The sequence below is a fragment of the Kryptolebias marmoratus genome, linkage group LG7, assembly GCF_001649575.2.
Source record: "Kryptolebias marmoratus isolate JLee-2015 linkage group LG7, ASM164957v2, whole genome shotgun sequence".
In the NCBI taxonomy this organism is placed as follows: domain Eukaryota; kingdom Metazoa; phylum Chordata; class Actinopteri; order Cyprinodontiformes; family Rivulidae; genus Kryptolebias; species Kryptolebias marmoratus.
This window is the reverse complement of record NC_051436.1, coordinates 10,499,522-10,518,681: the sequence shown is the minus strand read 5'-3', so window position 1 is coordinate 10,518,681 and position 19,160 is coordinate 10,499,522. Positions and strand designations below refer to the sequence as shown.

The 19,160-nt window shown below is 44.3% G+C and overlaps 2 protein-coding genes across 3 annotated transcripts in view; one reads left to right on the top strand and one right to left on the bottom strand.

Annotated features, from left to right (window-relative positions):
• The first annotated feature begins 2,067 nt into the window (after positions 1–2,067).
• On the top strand, positions 2,068–16,242 carry LOC108251468 (solute carrier family 2, facilitated glucose transporter member 4). 2 transcript variants are annotated; one of them, XM_017441788.2, is made up of 11 exons: positions 2,325–2,357; positions 5,985–6,080; positions 8,074–8,234; positions 10,635–10,759; positions 10,876–10,991; positions 11,283–11,445; positions 12,500–12,687; positions 12,867–12,971; positions 14,438–14,539; positions 14,624–14,827; positions 14,979–15,203. In XM_017441788.2, the coding sequence occupies exons 1-11, from the start codon at positions 2,325–2,327 to the stop codon at positions 15,201–15,203; spliced, it is 1,518 nt and encodes a 505-aa protein (XP_017297277.1). The 2 variants fall into 2 exon arrangements, with proteins under 2 accessions (XP_017297276.1, XP_017297277.1); XM_017441787.3 differs by having other exon boundaries at positions 2,068–2,357; positions 14,438–14,827; positions 14,979–16,242.
• A 742-nt stretch (positions 16,243–16,984) lies between these two features.
• LOC108251469 (Y-box-binding protein 2-A) overlaps positions 16,985–19,160 on the bottom strand; it is a 4,595-nt gene continuing 2,419 nt past the window's right edge. Inside the window, exons 6-10 of the mRNA XM_017441789.3 lie at positions 19,055–19,144; positions 18,832–18,923; positions 18,521–18,731; positions 18,015–18,146; positions 16,985–17,944 (exon numbers count right to left, since the gene is read on the bottom strand). Of these exons, the coding sequence (XP_017297278.1) occupies positions 17,909–17,944; positions 18,015–18,146; positions 18,521–18,731; positions 18,832–18,923; positions 19,055–19,144 (561 nt within the window). The 3' untranslated portion in view covers positions 16,985–17,908. The remainder of the gene's footprint in view (positions 17,945–18,014; positions 18,147–18,520; positions 18,732–18,831; positions 18,924–19,054; positions 19,145–19,160) is intronic.

Sequence of the window (19,160 nt, the reverse complement as noted above, 5' to 3'; positions counted from 1 at the left end):
ACCCCACCCATGTTGCTAACTCAGGTACCGCCGCCCAAATTTAGCCCGCACCTGTTGCCTGCTGGAGGGGGGCGGGGGGATTAGGCTTTGTTGTGCATTACGGACACAAGCATCACGAGGGAGAGGGTGTGTGTGTGTGTGGGGGGGGGGGTTGAACTGAGGTGTGTGACCTCTTTGGCATGTGATCTGAAATAGAAATGGATTTATGGCCGTAGAGACAGGAGACAATGGCATCCCACGCCGCAAGGACGAGCCCCTCTTTGATGCGGACGAGACATTTTGACTCGCGGTGCTGGACTTAAAGGGGACGCCGCGAGTTTGTGAGGCAACGCACTGCGAAGTTATCGATGATCAGTGTCTTACCTGCAAGTGGGCACAGGTCAGAATGATCTCAGCTAATAATTAGTCAGACTAAGACCCCTTTCAGGACTGATTTCAGACTTTCAAGACAACTCAGACCGCAGAAATTTCACCTGAATGTTGTGCCAAATTATTACACTAGAGATAAACTGACTGATCCGTTTGGTAAAATCATTTAATGATCGGCATCAGCCATACTTGATCACAATAAAATGAATGAAAGTCATAGATAAGAGTGAGCAGCTCAGTGTTTTTATTGTCGACATAAAAAAAAGTACAAAACATCTCTTTTTGTTGTTTAAATTAAAGTCACAGTATCTGGTTATCAGGTGCAAATTATATTTTTGTCTCTAAGTCCCGTCTACTCCCCCGCACACAACCAGCTTTTAAAACTTTAAAACTAATAACAGCTGGATATGTTAGAAAAATGAATACGTGAGGTACGAGCTGCGAGGTAAGAACTATAACAGGTCACGTATTTATATTTTTATTTATATAAATTTGCATCGTTATCAGTAATAAAAACACACCCTCTGTTTTACACCATCTCACCTTTGCATCAGACAGTCACTTGAATAGATGACGGGTTGTTTACACCCGAAACCTGTCCAGGTGCAGAAGGTGTCAAACGTATTAATTTCACTAAATTGTCTGATGCAAAAGAAATGCCATTAAAAAAATTCATAACATAGCATTCGGCTGTTTTGAAGCTGCGCCCGAGTTGTGGCTTCACGTGGGGCTGAAGTCAACCGGCTGCTGTTACTCCTTTGAACCGAGGATGGAGGAAGCGCTGATGTTTTTCCACAATTAAAGCCACAAGATCCCGTTTTATCGGAGCTGCTGTGTTTTATTTTTGGAACCAGACTCATGAGTGATGTCGGGCTTTAAGTCCCGCCTACTGGTGTCACATGACCTTTCTTTTCAGCATGAAATAACTAATTACAGCTTAAAGTATTTGAAAAATAAATATTTGAACTTACAGCAGCAACAACAAAATAAATAAATAATAAATAAATAAAAACTTTTTTTATAAATAAAAACTTTTTTTATTTATTTACCAAAGGCAGTGTCCTCATTCATTTACATAGACGGTTTAAAATTTTACTGGAAGGAAGCTGGTCACGCTCTGGCTTCAACTTCCTTGTTCTTGGTTCCCAGGGAATGTCAGGTTTTTTTTAATGGTGGAGTTAGGTAGTCACAGGGTCAAATTGGTTGAGTGCGTGACCAGTGCTGCTGCTGTCACTCACTGGGTCCTGGATGCTTCGTTTGTGTCAGCTGACATCGTCTTGAGACGTCTCAGTGAGTGAGCGGGCTCACCTGATCAAAAGTCTTTCAGTCAGATTCTCCAAACTGAGATCACTTCAGATGGCAAACTTTAAGTCGGTTTGATGCAAAACTTATTGGGAACTGAACATATTTGTAGCTCTGTCTTTAATAAAACTCCAAGTAAATAAATAACCATATTCAACAGATGAAAAAAAAGAAAGACTGTGCTTGGTTTAGTTTATTCTCCAAAGAAAAGGGCAGCTGAACAGAGGCTCCAAAACCAAACTGACACTGACATGTTGGAGCGTTTTCACACCTTTAAATGCATCACCTCAGCCAGTCAGCTCTCTCGTCCTGAACATTTGCTCTCCGCCTCAGCCAATGGCAGTTAAGGTCAACGTAGCTTCCTGCTTGCGCCTCGACCTTAAGATCGGGCCTCTCCGGAGCAGCTGCCCCTTCTCCGCCGGCGAGCGTGCGCGTGCCGTGCGCGGGTGTCGCCCTATATGAACGACCAACGCAAACTTTGAAGAGGAGGAGAGGGCGCAGGTTTTTTCCTCCCTCCCCACTCCCTCACACAGACCTTTTTTCCCCCCTTCGCTTCTTGGATTTAAACAAATCTGCGCCGAGGCTCTCCAAGAGTCTCCATTTGGCACCAGACCGCCCCTGCCGCCGACAGGGTGCCCGGAGCTGTCAGAGCCATGCCGGCCGGGTTTCAGCAGCTGGAGGGGGAGGTAATTTCAACAAATGCGCGCGTGGGTGTTTTTTGTTGAAAACGCGTTTTGCGTACGGCTCAGCAGGTGCGCAGTTTAACGGTAACGGGGTTTTTACGCACGGGTCCGTCGCGCTCCTAATCTTTGAGGGATTGCGTAATTTGTGAAGCAGGGTCCCAGTTTGTGTCGTGAAGTCCAATAAATACGAGCAGAAACTCATTTGCTTGGGAAAAAAGTCGTTTGAAGTTACTTAAACAAGGGTTGATGTCATGTTTTCTGTCAGGAGGGAAGATCTGACCTTCAGGACGCAAAGATCTGAGTTCACAGATCAGATCTTTAGCTGTCATACACACAGAACGATTTCCATCAGCAGCAACTATTACTGGGGGGGAGAAAACGCGTTTCTCAGACATTGTTTGGATCGGTTCTGAGTTTTATATTTGTCACATTGAGGACAATTTCATCTTGAAATAACAGAACTTTTGTCCCTGATGTCCTGAGGCTGCTCCAATAAGCTGAAGGTAGACAAGAGTGGAAATATTTTACTAAATATAGTCACGGGGTGAAAAAAAGTTCACCGTCTTTGAATTCTAGGGGTTTACATAATAATAATAATAATAATAATAATATTAATAATAATGTCTTTTTATTTTTTACCTGATTCTAAAATTATTCAAATCTGACTTCAAATGTAGAAAAAAGATGCACCAGATTCCACCACGTCATTGTTTACTCAACAAACACAAAGCCAAAATGGAGAAGCTGGTAAAACCTGCCTCCATCTTTGCTGCTTCCTCAGCTGCAGTCAGGAGCTGCTGATCAGACGTATCGATGAACTGATCGCCTCCATAACAGCAGCAGTTTGATCGCTTCGCTGCTCCGGAGCGGACAGGTGTGTGTGTTAACACGACGCCGGGGCGGAAAGACATCAGCAATGACCTCAGAGAGAAGCAGCTGTTGGGAGGGGTCAAAGGTCATTTCCGAACAGAGAGAAAGATTCTTCACGTTTCAAACAGCCGCCTGTCGGCCCGGGAGTGGAGGTCGCAGCAGATTCACCCCGAGGTCAGACTGTGCAACGACCAGAGAAACTCTACAGGCCTCAGTTAGCAGGTCAAAGGTCAAAGGACATGACAGGACAATCAGAAGAAGACGGAACATGTTTGTCTCGTCTGGAAGGACTGCAGGAGAAAACCTCGTCTCTCTGAAGACAACATGGCCGCCCGGCTGAGTTTCATCTGAATGAAACAGAAGACTTCTGGAACAACGTCCTCTGGACCAGAGTGGACATGTTTACCCATAATGCACAGCGGCACGGCTGGAGAAAACCAAACAGCAGCTGTCGGCACGGTGGTGGAGGGCTGATGGTTTGGGCTCCTCGCAGTCACCGAGTCGACCCTGAACTCCTCTGGAGACCAAAGGACTCTAGAGTCAAACGTGAGGACATCTGTCCAACAGCTGAAGTTTGGACCAAACTGGGTCCTAAAACAGGACAATGATCCACAAACAGCAGCTGCTCTACAACAGAATGACTCAACAAGAAGAGGATCCAGGTTCTGGAACGGTCCAGTTAAAGTCCAGAACCTGAACCTGAAGAGAGCTGAGCAGAGTCTTAGTAAATGCCCTGAAGCAATGTAGTAAAGAAGAGTGGGCCAGTATTTAGTTACAGATGCCACTTTAAACATGTAAACATTGTATTAATCCCACATAGATTCTAACCGAGAGGTGACGTGACCCACCAAGTAGCCTGAAGCGGTCACAGACTAGTTCCTGGTACCGAATTAATCAGCTGTGCGTGCAGTGAAATGTAGCCTGAAGCTAATGAGGCGTAACATGGTTTCTTTTGATGTTTTACCTTTTCTTACAAGGACACGCACACACACACATATATAGGCTGCACCCTTCTGTTTTGGATTCGGACCGCTAAACAGAACTCACCCAGAGACTCAACACGACAAGGTCAAGGCAGCGTGGACTCGTTTGAACTTTATGCGATTGGTTGAACTCAGGTATATGAGACCAAGAATGGGGAAAAAATAAGACCAATAGGAAAGTGGTTTTACTCAGATAAAGTGGAGATGACTTGATAGGATACAAACCATTAATGACCACGTCATCATTGAACACCCTGACTTTTTCCAGGTCCACATCACCAGAATGTAAAACTTTCAGACGGTGGCATTTAACCGGCAGCACACTAAAGATTTTTGTAGGTCAAAGCTTGTGGATGCCTCTCCAAACAGTAAAATCTGACTAAATCAGCTTTTTCAGGCTTTTAAAGGTTTTGGGAGCATCTCGGTTAGCTACGAAGCGCTCAGTGAGGAGATTATAAACTCTTTGCCGGTTCCTGGTGGACTTTTATTTGTTTCCTCCCCAAGGTCAGCCCGTCTGTCACTGTGGCGGCAGGTGCCCGTGGGCTGACGGGGGAAACCGGAGGGGAGCTAAAGTTCAGGCAGGGCAAGCAGCCAGTTTCGACACGGACGCCACTGACGGGATTGTCTCTGCTAACATTACCCGTGTGACCACGGTGTCACACGGGTAATGTTAGCTAAGAGTGCGTCAGCGTGCACGACTGTGAGCTCATTGTTCCAGGCAGACCAAACCGAGCACTTTAAGCTCATTTATGGTTTTCCGCAAACGATTTAAACCACCCTTAACCTCTTTATATGTTGCTTCCAAAAGAGCCAATCTTATTTGTAATCTTTACTTCAGGTTTTCTGAAGGTATTTTCAATTTTTTGAATCAGTTCTTGTATCTGACCGTACATATTGTGCAGTGTGTGGTTTACAAAATTAGGAAAATAGACAAAAAGAAGTTTCAGGATTAAAATACTATTTCCATCACATGAATAGCATCTAAAAGTCCTACTTTTGAGAAATATAAAACCAGTTATTTTTGGTACTTTTCATAGAATAAACTACAGAAATGAAAACAAACTGTCTTTGTGGCAGGCTGCTAGCGTCAATGCTACTAGCTAGGTGGCTACTTGCTAGTAGCTTTGCTAGTTCTCGTAAAAAAAAAACTCTTTTGTGAATGCTAAAATAATATTTTATGTGTCAAATTGTGTTATCTTTTGTATTTTTCTCAGATTCAGTTGCAGAAATTGGAAAAATTGCATCTTCCAGTTGCACGTAGGAAGGTTTCCAGCTAGGAAATTACTAGCTAGGTAGCTAGCTCGTAACTTAAGCAAAAAAATTGATCAAAAAAAATTGTTTCTTTTTAATTTTGTGTCAACAAACCTGTTCATCCTTTGAGTTTTAGTCTTTTTATGCCTGAAAGATTCATTATTTAAAATTAAGTGCTTTGCAGACAAACAAATAAACAACTAAACAGCATTCCTCTGAAAATATTTAGGCTCTGGACAGGAAATTTGTAAAAAGCAGCTGAAATCCAAAAACAAAAGCTCTGAAAGACCTTCAGAAAGCCTGAGAACTACTGATCCAGACCACTAAAGTCTGGTTTCTTACAAAGAATGAAAAAAAGAAGTTAGATTTTATGTAAGACCTCTTTAGAGTACTGTGGTTTTTTGCTATTATTCTTATACTTTGAGGACAGTTCTCGATATTACGCCATGATAGGATAGTAGCACAGTTCCTTGTTAAGTGATTCACTTTCTTTTTTTTTGCATTTTCTTGTGTGTTTGCACACCAGACGGTGACTGGAACCCTCGCCCTGTCGGTCTTCACCGCTGTTCTGGGATCTCTGACGTTTGGGTACAACATCGGAGTCATCAACGCGCCTCAGAAGGTAAAAAATAAAAATAAAAAATGAACTAGACCTCGACAAGTATGATTATGTACAATGGCACACAAAAGTCAGCTTGCAGAGCGTGTGGAGAATACAAAGAAATGAACATTTAACTCTCACCTGAGGTAACCAAATAGACCTGTAATATATTCTTCGTCGTGTTGTTGTTACACCGCCCAAATCACCAAAAAGTAGATGTTGTTACCACGATGGGTGTGTTTCTCTGTTGATCCGTCAACCTTGTTTTTTAAAGGTGGTGTGTTTGAGGCAGCAACACTGTTCCATGCTGTCATATTTAAAAAACAAACACGAATGTGATGCTTCTAAAGTGAATCGTCTGAAGCAAAGGAGATACATGCAGCGATGAAAGGCCACCAGCGTGTTTAAATGTGCCACCATATTTATAGAAACACAGTCAGCCCATATTATGGCTACTTCTGGCCCGAGAGAAATAATAGGAAATTTCTGTTTAATTGTGTATTTTTTAATTAAATTTCTGTTCACTGTGAGAAAGATTTAAAGTAATCCCAGTACAGTCCTGTGCAAATCCTTAAGTTATCCTTTTATTCTTTATGTTTCACTTTTGAGGAGTAAGACTTTTATGTAATCTTCTATAATGGTCTTAACAAGGTTTTTTTGGGGGCTTTGGGCTCCTAAACTGAAAGCATGAACAAGCGTTGTGTTGACACATAATAGACAACTTGGCAACGAGCCATTTTAAATCAATTCTTTAGCTAGTAACTAGCTAAATACTAGCTAGCTTGCTAGCTGGTCACATAACTCTTCTCATAGACACAATTTATTCCCATTTCTTTTGCTAAATTTATGAAAAATAACAAATTTAGCACTGCTTTATAGTACTTTTGCACCAACAAGGTAATTGGAGTTGTTGGCTGAAAATGTAATTTTTAGCAGCGGGCCGTTTTCTAATGAATTTTTAAAAATAGTTTGTTTTGAAGCCACTTAACTCTGACTTCTGAAACATTTAGGTATAAAAAGACTCACAAACATACAAAACGAACCAGTATTGGGTCAACATGTAACAGACAACTTGTTTTTAACTGGATCTTTTAGCTAGCTACTAGCTAAAGTACGAGCTTTGCTAGCAACTCAGCGTGTCGCAGAGGCAGTTTGTTGTCATGTATTTAGTCAAATTTGTGAAAAATATCAAAGATAACAGTCTAACACACAAAAAGACTTTCAGATCCAGTTTTTAGGCCTGGCACGTCTTTATTTATTTATTTATTTTGTCTACCTTCCTCATTTGTTTAAAAGCGCATGCTGTCATAGTCAGGTGGATTGACAGAAAACAGGCATAAAGGAGCCAAAATCCAAGGAAAAATGTTTAAAAGACTTCCAGAAACCCCAGAGGGGCTGCTGACCAAGACCTCTTTAAAAGATTACAAGAAAGTCTGCCTCCTTGGAAGCAAAATACAAAGAAATTATTCGTGGCGTAAACCATTTGCACAGCCCCGTACAGTACGTACAGCACATATACTGTAGATGGCGGCATGTGATTCTGAATCGACTGATCTGCTTTAGACATAAATTATGACGCTGCTCAGGTTGCAGCACCGTTTTTGTGGTCTGGTACGGACACCGAGTGGGAAAAAAAAAGGGGTTGTAAATCACCAGAGTGATTTGTGTACTGCATGCACGGCACTCTTATTCAAAGCGTCTCCGTACCTCAGAGGCGCAGTCACAAATATACCAGCAGACTTTGTGCTCGGTGAACCGGGGAGAGTCAGTGTTCAGGTCGGACTCTGCTGCTTTACTGGAAACAAACAGACACCAAAATAAAGGCTCTGTGGTATTTGCAGTCATTACAACAGAGCTGTTTGTACTAAGTGCCTAAATCAGGCTCACTTTACACGTTTGAGCCTTATTTTTTAATTTTACCTAAAGATTCTGTCTGTTATGAGATCACATATAGAGGCTGAAAACTGGGAATGGTCCTTTTTCCAACGTCCCGCCACGATTTGTTTCTACCCAGATCATTGAGGCGGACTACAACGCGACATGGCTGCACCGCTACGGGGAGCCCATCCCCACGGGGACCCTGACCTCCCTCTGGTCCCTGTCTGTGGCCATCTTCTCCATCGGCGGCATGCTCTCCTCCTTCTGTGTGGGTTTCATCTCTGAGTGGCTGGGACGGTAGGAGAATACAAGATCATGAATCCAAGCCGTGGCAACGTAGTGGCGTGGGACACATCCGGTCCCAGTTAATGGAGTGTTTATTTACTTCTAGTTTTAATTTGTCTGTTGGCAAAATATCTCATGAACCACTGGATAGATTTTAGTGAAACTCTCAGAAAGAAATAATTAGATGTACCTCTACGACTGATTACCTTTCAGAGCCAACTTGATTCAAGATGGCCAACACAGTTAATCAATCTTGTCAAACACAAAAATGGGTCTAACTCTGGTAATTTTACAAATACTGGGCTAAAATTTGGTTTGTTGACAGCTGAGGGTCATCCACAACACATACTCCGAGTGCTACTTATTGTGCAGGATCTTTGCTCAGAACCTTGGCTTTAACTATTGGAGTCATCGCTGTCTGTTAGCAAAATATCTCATGAACCGCTGAACGGATTTTAATGAAACTCTCAGAAAGTAATCGCTGGATGTGTGTCTACAACTGATTGACTTTGGAAGACAACCGGATTCAAAATGGCCGCTACAGCTGATCAACCTTAGCGAGCACGAAAGTGGCTATAAACCAGTCCGCTTTACAGATGTGGAGCAAAATCTTGGTGTGGTAGTAGCCGAGAGTCATCCCCAACACACAGCCTGAGGACTAAGAAAATTATGCGTGACCTTTGCTTATAACTCTGGCACGTAAGGCGACGGGTGATCAAAATGCTGGATTTTATTTTCAAATATGATCTTTGTCGATAAGATTTTTAAACGGTTGGTGATGAGGCAAACTGAGATGGCTTCTCTTACCATTTGAAACAGAAATGCAGAATCTGCATTTAATCTTTTCTGCTTAAAACAGAAAAAAATCAGATTTAATTCAGAAAACAAACAAAAAAAATGCTTGATCTTTACTGCTGACATTACAAGAGGAAGTTTCGATGAATCTACAGTAATGTTTGAACTAAAGCTTTTGCCTTTGTTACAAAACAAAACTCAGATTAAAACAAGAATAAAAATGTTTAAAATGCAACGTTAATTTGTAAGTAAACTTAATTTGGAGTACAAGCTACTGAAAGAAGATTTGGACCCAAACAAAACTTGAAGACAAAGTTTGAACACATCACAAGCAGCTGCAATGATGTGAGACGACATAAAAAACTTTATTTTTTTTATTCAAACTGTGCAAAAGTAACATTAAAACTATTACTCTCAACTGTCTTCGCTTGGCTTCGGTTCATTGCTCTGAAGATACGAAACGTTACCGAGGTCAGTATGAGTCAGAGGCTGATCCGAACATCCAGATGTGGTCGCTCGGTTGATCCGTTTCCTGCAAACAGGACTCCCTCCGTCTTCGCAGAGCCCACCGGGGTTCTGCAGCAGACGTGGTGGTGCCGGGTCCAGGAAAAAAAAAAAGAGTTTCCTGAAAGAAGCAGCTGCCCCGACGCCGCTGTGACCTCCGAGGTCGACGCGGTCTGCTGAGACCGGCAGCTGTCCGGTTCAACAAGATCTATTGCTTGGCTGGTGACATCAGCTGAAGAAGGTAAAGCTACTAAAGTAAAAGTTTTCACGTCCAAAGGAGAGAGAGAGACGAGTGGAGAAACGGCTTTGAACTCCTTGTAGGACCCATACGGCTTTTAGGCTAAGATCGTCTTATCTGGAGAAGTGATGGAGTTTTAGCCTTTTATTTTTTAATTTTTGGTCAAAGATGGAAACAAAGCAATTGACGTCTCCGTTGGTGCTTGGAGTTTGTGTCGGGGCGACTCTCAGCTCCCTGCAGCTCCGTGTCTGTGAAACTGTCCGAGCTGGAGGCCATTTTTTATGTCGGCCAAGGTCGACGAACTGTGGCAGTCATCTTGGATCGGAGCTGACCTCAAAAGTTGTTCGGTTGCAGACGTACATCCAGCGATTACCTTCTGAGAACTTCATCCAGAGGGTGTGATAAGATATTTCGCTAACAGACCAGCAGACGAACACTTCGCCGATCTGTAGTGCTGTCAGATTTGATACGGTGACCTTAAAGGGATATTCCAGCCATTTTGAAGTAAAGCTCCGTGGAAAAGTTAGGAAAAAGTAATGTCTCACCTGCTGCAGATAGCTCTTTGAACGTTCGAGTTCAAAGAGCGACAGGACTGACAAATTGTGCTGGACACTGTTTCAGAATCATGATAGACTCATCGTGATTATTATTTGCCTTTAACTGTTAATTCAGGAGAAAAAAAAGTCTCACCTGTGCTTCCACCTAACATCTTACCAGGAAGTTTATTGATTAATGAGGGAGCTGGATCTGTCTGTGTGACACTGCCCCCTGGAGGATGAAATATAACACAGAAATCAGGCATCTGACTCTTTAAAGAAAGGCATGGTGCACCTTACGAAACGAGCCTAATTCCAGCTGGTTTGTGTCTCTCCCAGGAGGAAAGCCATGCTTGCAAACAACTTTCTGGCCTTTGTGGCCGGAAGTCTGATGGGAATGTCCAAGCTGTGCCACTCCTTTGAAATGATGATCCTGGGCCGCTTCGTCATTGGTGCCTACTGCGGTGAGCCCCTTCGTTCACGTTGTTGTCCTGCAACCTGCTCATTTACCTAAACAGAGTTAAAATAAGAACTCGAGCGCCACTCGTGCCACATTTCTGTCTCGAATTCCTCTGTGCAGGGCTGGCATCTGGTTTGACGCCAATGTACGTGGGGGAGATAGCGCCTACGAGCCTCCGGGGCGCCCTCGGGACGCTGCACCAGCTGGCTATAGTCACCGGCATTCTCATAGCGCAGGTACGACAAGGCAGCAAACTCTGACACGGTTCCATTTTTTCTCCCCAGTTTATTGAACTGAACCAATCACTGGAGGCACGTCTGCACTCCTTACCAGCTTGATTCAAGATGTCCGCCACAGGAAGACACACAGATACTGAGCTCAAATCTTTAACAAACACTGACTGATTGCAAAACACTGTTTTTTTTTTTAGCTTTGGCATACAACACAGCAAGCACGAACACGTCTCAAAAGATTTCTCCCCTATCTCGAGGTCTTACCGTTGATCGCGTTCCCTCTCTTTCGAGCAGATTCTGGGCCTGGACTCGTTGCTCGGCAGTGAAGACCTGTGGCCCGTCCTACTGGGTTTGACCGTCGTCCCGACGGTGCTCCAGATGGGCCTGCTGCCCTTCTGCCCCGAGAGCCCTCGCTTCCTCTACATCGTCCGGAGTCAGGAGCACCAGGCCAAGCGAGGTGCCTCAGTCGCCTCTCTTTAAGGGAGCATCTTGCCGGGGCTGCGACCGGTTGGTGGCGAACTGCCCGCGGCGTTCGGGAGGAGGTTTCCAAAACGTCCTTAAAAGGCTCTTACTCCTGTTGCTCTGAGATTTTAAACATGTTCCCAAGACGAATATACATTCAAAATACAGATTTGCTCCAGGTGTCGTTACTCTCTTGGAAGCTCGACTTATTTCTGCATTTTTCTCACAATTTTGTGTCTCTGACTCGTCGCAGCCCAGTGAGATGTCACCTTATATATATATATATATATATATCAGGATTATTGGCAGGTTTCCAGATAATGCTTTAAACATCACAGCAAAATATCCTAACTTGACTTTGGTATCGAAAATAAACCTTTGTCTTGGTTCATGTTTATATTTTCTCACTCGTGGGGTTCCGCAAGGCTCCATTCTGGGTGTGCTGCTTTTCATTTTAGACACGCCGCCTTCTGAGCCCGTTTTTAAGGGAACAAAAACCAGAACGTTGCCTTTTTCTGCTTTGCCAATATTCTTCAGATTGATCTGCCTATTAGGGTTAGATAGTATTAACCCTCTGAAACCATAGATAAACTGTCTAAATGAAACAAAAACCTAACTGAAACTATTTTTTTTTTTGGTGCAGTGAAAATAAATCAAAAACAGAAACTATCAGCTTTGGAATAAATAATATTCACAACAGTTTTGTTGACACCATTGGCCTTTCTGTTATTAAGAATCTAGGTGTTATTTTTGACTTCTTTAAATTAAACAATTAGATTAAGGCTGTTGGGAAATCAAATCTTTCATTGTGGTTACCTTTTACTCTTAGTGTCTCTGATGTACCTAAAGAATGTTTATAATCTTCTAAAATGTAAAAAAAATAAGATTAATGGTTAAGTTGTCCTAACTTTTCAGAGCCCGTGTAGGATGGCTCATGTTATGTAACATTTGTGAGACTTTTTTGCCTTTTAACGGTGTCTTCTTTTTAAAAAACGACTTGTCATAACGTCCTCCTAACACTCCCCATCACGTCTTCTCCTCCCGCTCAGGCCTGAGGAGGTTAACGGGCCGACAGGAAGTGGGTAACATGCTGGCGGAGATGAAGGAGGAGAAGAGGAGGATGGACATGGAGAGGAAGGTGTCGATTCCCGAGCTCTTCCGCTCGTCTCTCTACCGCCAGCCCATCATCATCTCCATCCTGCTGCAGCTCTCGCAGCAGCTCTCCGGGATCAACGCCGTGAGTCCGATTTAAAAAACCAGCCAGCTCTAAAAACCACGCCTTTTTATTTCTTTTTTTTCCCCATCGCAAATTCAACAGCACGTTTTACCAAAACCGTGTCCCAAACTCGAAGCTTTGGGACGCGGTTTTGGTGAATGTTGCTGTTGATTTAACCTGAGTTTCACCCCTTCCCGCAGATTTTCTACTACTCCACCAGTATCTTCACGAAGGCAGGAGTCCAGAGTCCGGTCTACGCCACCGTAGGAGCTGGGGTGATAAACTGCGCCTTCACCGTGGTCTCGGTGAGGAATCGCGCCGTGGCTTCATCGTAGCTTTTCACATCCTCGCCAAACGCGAGAATGTTCAACAAACGTAGAACAATAAAAGTCTACAGTCCTGTGCCTCCGCAGCCGGTCGATAAGTGAGTCTCTTCCGGTGTCGAAATGTGTTATCTTCCGAAGAGTAAATAAGATAAGGGGAGGCTGCTCGTCCTTTTTTCATCTGCCCGCCTATCAGGTTCTCCGTCCTCCCGGTGAGCCGGGTTGAATTTGTCACAAGAAGCTTCGGCGTCATTCAAACGGTCAAAAGTACAGTTTTAGCCCTGCTCGCATTTAGCTGGTAGAGTAAGAATATCTCAGAATAGAATATCATGACTTAAGTCAACCTGATTGTTTTTTAATTTACACAAAGAGGCTGACTTTTGGCTTTAAGTGAAATGTTGAAACAACTGTCAGCTAAATGGCTTTTCAGAAAGTCATGTCAAATCTCTGGGTTACTAAGATGATAAACGGTTTAATTTACTGGCTAATTTAAAGTACCGTATTTTTCGGACTATAAGGCACACTTAAACGCCTTCAATTCTCTCAAAAAACGACAGTGCTCCTTATAATCCGGAGCACCTTATATGTGTAAGAAGTCGTGATGTTTTAGCACAACTTTGGTTAAACTACAAAGCTGCACCGCTCGCAGCATTAAGGCTGAGTTAGAGTCGCGCACGGCTCCATGCACGACGCTCTGGAGGCGTTTATACTTGACGCTTACGACGGTGCAGTGTCCTTCCGTGAGTTTTGAACCGTTTGATTATCTCTGTGATCTCCCATAGAAATGCTGATACAGGCGAACCAGCTCCGCTAGAGCACAGAAATCGTCCATTTCGGTCTGCGCGAAGTTACAAAAATGACGATGCGCCTTATAGTCCGGTGCACTTTATATATGACAAAAGTTTGAAAATGGACCAATCATTGACAGTGCATCTTATAATCCAGTGCGCCCTGTGGTGCGGAAAATACGGTAATATACTATTTTTGTTTTATGACCACATGTTTGTAAAACTAATATTATCGATATTTAGCGCCTGATTAGCAAGCACACTGATATAAAAGTTGGTTGCAAACATGCTAGCACATATACAGTTGAGTTTAAACTATGCTTTCTAAAAAGGCTTGTTAAATTTTTGTTTTTGGCTCTTTTTTTTTATAAGCACATATAAAGTGGCATATTTAGTTTTAAAGTAATGTTATGATTAGCTGTTTATGTCAGATGATGCTAATTAGCTGCTAGCACCTTATGTTCCATAAAAAGGTTGGCATTTCTAATTAAAAGTGAAATATTTCCCTTTTTTTAAGAAAAAAAGCCCTTTATTTTATTGATACAACTGACAATATGCATTTTTTGTTTGTTTGTTTTACGACCACATGTTTGTGAAGTTAGCGTTAGTAGCTATGATTTGCCGCTAGTTAGCCATTTCCTGTTTTTCTTCTATAATCAGCTTTTCCTTGTGGAGAGGATGGGTCGGCGGACACTTCACATGTTGGGACTGGGAGGAATGTGTATTTGCGCCATCGTTATGACCGTCGCGCTGGCCTTACTGGTGAGGAGCTCAAGACGCAGGCGTGGGTGGGATCCGCCGCTGGGTAGGATCTACCAGTTAACGTCTCCTCCCTTCACCCGACAGGACAAGGTCGCGTGGATGAGCTACATCAGCATGCTGGCCATCTTCGGCTTCGTGGCCTTCTTCGAGGTGGGTCCAGGCCCCATCCCTTGGTTCTTCGTGGCTGAGCTGTTCTCTCAAGGTCCGAGGCCGGCCGCCATGGCCGTGGCGGGCTGCTCCAACTGGACGGCCAACTTCATCATCGGAATGGGCTTCCAATACGTCGCGGTGAGCACCATCTTCACTCAACGATGAGAGGTCCCATTAGTAGTTTTTTTACACACACACACCCCCCACACACACACACACACACACTCACACACACACACACAAAGACGCAAGCCTCCGCAGAAATGAGCTTTTCCGTCCTCTATCCCAGGATCTCTGCGGGCCGTACGTTTTCCTGATCTTCGCCGCGCTCCTCCTCTTCTTCCTGATCTTCACGTTCTTCCGCGTGCCCGAGACCCGGGGGAAGACCTTTGACCAGATCGCGGCCAACTTCAATCAGCACTCGCCGGGAGGGATGATGGACATGGACATGGACATGGACTTGGACAAGCCCAGCACGGAGCTGGATTATCTGGGGGAAGATGGCATCAACTGAGTACAAGCTGAAATTAACCCCCCCCACCCCCCCTCTTGCTCAAAACTTTTATTTTCCTGACGTGTTTTGAGATCTATAACTGTACTCAGATTGTGGTGCAGTGTGAAGCGTGTGTGAGAATTATGATGTTTTGGAATGGTCTTTGGCTGGCACCACAGCAGGCGATTGTCCGTTTTGCCTTAATGGCTGTAAACCTGTGGGTTAGCGATCGACTGCTGCAACTTTTAACCAAACAAAACAAAACAAATAAGAACTGTTGAGGCACTGACTGCCAGGGCGGTGGGATTTTATTCCACGCCGACGCCCTCGGCTGCGGTATTCGCAGACGAAGATGGAGAAACTTTGGAATTCCTGCACTTTATAAACAGACGTATCCAGAGATTACCAAGTTTGGAGATATAGATGCTATAAAAGGAAGCTTGATGCTGTGTTCACTCTTGACGGGAACACAGAAGACGATGGTAAAAACAGATTCAGGAGGCTAACAAACGGCACGTTTCAACAGGAATGTGGTTCTTAGGTTTTAAATGGTGTTTAGTTGGTTTTAATTTTGTTTTTGGATTATACATATTCAGGAAGCATCTTTTATTTATCCACAGTTCTTAGACAGACGTTTAGAAACTGATGATTTCTCCAAGAGTTTATAGGAAGACATTCATGGCTTCAGATCTACCAGATTCAAGAGAGCGACAAATTTGCATAAATCCGCTTTTTTAAAGAAACGTCCATCCATAAAAGGAGTTAGGGTTTAAACGGAGCCTCGCTGCTTATCTTTGCGTTTTTCGTTTGATCCGCTACGAACAGTGATGTTCTCATTTCACGGCAGACATTTTGAGCAGGGACGGCGCGAGCGTGTTCACAAGGGCTGCGCTCCACGTCTGCAGCCGTGAAACCTGAAAAATGCCGACCAGATTACTTCTAAATGGAACGCAGCCCTCGCCCTCTTTAGAGACAACATGTCTGCGGTGACGTAGTTCCACTAACGTCACACCAAGTGGAGGTAGCCCCCTTTGAACGACCCACGTAGAAAAAAAAAAAACAGGTGGTTTGCCGTCATCTTAAATCAGCTCCAATCTAAGATAAAATCAGAGCCGGTTCACTTAAAAACGCCATTTTTTTTTTACCTTTGCGCCTTCCTCGGTTTTTGCAATATGTGGTTATTTGTAAGCACGCATAGCAGCTGCAGCTAGCTATAGCACTTCAGGTGCAGCCTGGCACTGCCGGCAGGAGTACCTGTCTTGAAACTGTTGCGGAACCTAAAGCAACGTAAAAAACATTTAGAATATGGCAGCTCGCTTGAACCACGATGAGATTTTAGTTGATTCAAGATGACGGCAGTTCACTTTGGTCAAAGATAAACTTCTGTGGGTCTGAACTGTTAACATTTGTACCTGCAACATATTTAACAAGACTTATTTAGCTTAGTTGAGATTTTCTAATTTAATAGTATTAAAATTAAGGCACAATATTGACAGAGGAATTTGATTTGTATATATATTTGTTGTCAGAAAAGTCTGAAAGGTTTTATTCTTGATGAACCTGCTTTTACTTTAGGTGATGAACAAAGGCTTCTGATTTTATATTTAACATGCGTCGTGTGTGCTGTCAGATCTCGGTTAAAAAAAACAAAGATGTTGACTTAGTTTTAAAGATTTGTACTGAGACCTGTACCTTCATGCTGTGGTCGTTAAGTGCTGTAAATATTCTGCAGAAAAACAACACTGAGGCTTCTTCATTTCAGCCAAGAACGGCAGCATCAAGAAACGACTTGCAGGCACTCGGAGATTTGCACACATGATTTATTAATTAGCATTTAAATGTACCGACATTGCACGTAATCCCCTCCAAAAAAGGAAAAACAAACAAAAACAAATAAAAATCAGGAAATAAAGTTCCTCCAAAGCTGAGATGGAGAGTAGAGCGTTTCAGATCGACTCGGGTGGTACCAGAACTAAACTGACTCCCATGATGCACCACCAAATGCACACCTGCTTGGGTTTCCCCTCAAATTAAAACAAGCCAAATAAAAAACACACAAGGCTGGTTCCTTTAAACTACTCGATGTACCCTATTTGATCAATTAAAGAAAATATTCTTTCAGGAGGGGGCTTGAATTACCCGTTTACCCAGCAGATGGTCTAGTCTTTCCCATTTCTTCTTTCTTTTTTTTAATTTTTAAATACACACTCCGACCAGAACCCCCCGTCGGCCTCCCTCCCCCTCCCTGCTCCTCTCCAAAGTGTCGGTGTCTGACAGGACGACACGACAAGATGGAGGTCGGAGGTTGGAGGTGGCGGCGGCGGCGAGACGAGGACGGGGGAGCGCAGGAGGGGAAAGCAGTGCACGTGTTGTGAAAGAGCTTCAGCACTCTGACGTGTTGGACCTACACACACAAAAAAACCAAAACCAAAAGGGAGGCACAGGGATTGAAAAAAATAAATTTCTGAAGCATCAGTTAGACTGGTCTGAAATCCTGGTTTCCAGTTTGAGACAAAAAAAAAAAAAAAAACAAGAAATGTCCTGAAAGACTAAAAATCCTTTTTCATCCCTTTAATGCCATCATTCCACCTTAAACCCATTTAATGTCCGTCACAAGGCCAAACGAGTCACATGGAAGCACGAGCAGCTCAACCCCCCCAGGCCGTCCCTCCGGGACACGCCCTGCGGCGTCTGTGGGAGGGCTCCACCGCCCGCCGCCCTGGAAGTTACTCCGTCGGCGCCTGGTCTGCTGGAGCAGCTGCCTGCTGGCGGCAAGAGGCTGGTCACGGTGACGGACAACGAAAAGCGAGCAGCGAAAGACGAAGACGTTACCTCGGGTGATTTGGGCGTTGTAGGAGAGGTCCTGGGAGACGACCTCGGCGACTTGGACGACGCTTTCAGCTCTGTTGAGTTGGAGGTCTGAGGTGGGGTGCCGGGGTCGGACGCAGACTTCTCCGTGTCGTTCTGCGGTACAAAGAGAAGGTGGAGTCAACAGCTGGAAGTTCTCTGCTGTCACCGTAAACCTCTCCAACATCAGCGTCATGGAAAGTTTAGAAACCGCAACGCTGCCGTCGGTTTTGCGTTACTTTATTTACATGGAAACCACGGCGACCTGTAAGCTAAGTGACAGCTAGCTGCCACTTGGCAGTTTTAGACTTAACCCTACATACAGTTCTGTAGGTAAACATTTTGATTTATATGTGGGTTTAATTGACCAATCAGCTTGAATTTTGAATTATTTTTGTTGTATAGTTGTCTTTAAAGTGCCCGATCCGAGCGGCTCCTGGAGTTCGCCACGACCCTGAGCTCTGTTTTGAACCCATAAACGGCTCCCTCACTTTTGAAGTGGACGACTCCGAGGCCCTTTGCCGGCGTCGTCTGGACGGGCGTCGTGGTTTCTGGCCTTGGCCGTCTGTCGTTTCTCCATTGGTGTGGGGGCTGTCGGGGGCCTCCGCCTGCTTCCCCTCGTCCTGCTCCTTGGCCTCGGCCGGAGCGGGCGGCTTCTGGTCATCCGTGGACTGATCCGGAGGCGGGCGAGGCCGGAACGGTCTGCCGTTTGAAGAGAGAAAAATCTAAATAGAAGGTCTCTGACACTGAAATGCTTTAAAGAGTTTGGAGGGTTTCTGTTTTAACGGCGGCGTGAAGTTACCTGCGGTACGGACGCCAGAATCTGTGCCGTTGAGGTCGCTGCTGTTCCTGAGTGCCGTCTGCAACGCCATCTTTTTGTTCTTCAACTTCACCCTGACAGACAAGTTGCCACCATTTTTAAGACCTCGACTCACCTCGTGAATACGAACCTTACTGAATTACGATTAATTAAGAGCTTTCATGTCTTCGTTGAACAGAGTACAGACGTTTGTGCTTCAGCCTACATTTTGCGCCTCCTGCCGTGGTCTCCGTGGCCTTCGACGACGCGGCGGCGGCTGCTGCTGCTGCTGCTGCTGCTGCCTCCCCGCGGCGTTCTCCTCCGCCCCGCCC

Excerpts from the sequence above, each read along its gene's own strand:
- LOC108251468 (XM_017441787.3), top strand. The coding sequence starts at position 2,325 with ATGCCGGCCGGGTTTCAGCAGCTGGAGGGGGAG. Across the intron at positions 10,760-10,875 it reads CGTCATTGGTGCCTACTGCG|GGCTGGCATCTGGTTTGACG; the intron begins GTGAGCCCCTTC and ends TCCTCTGTGCAG. Across the intron at positions 12,972-14,437 it reads GCGCCTTCACCGTGGTCTCG|CTTTTCCTTGTGGAGAGGAT; the intron begins GTGAGGAATCGC and ends TTCTATAATCAG.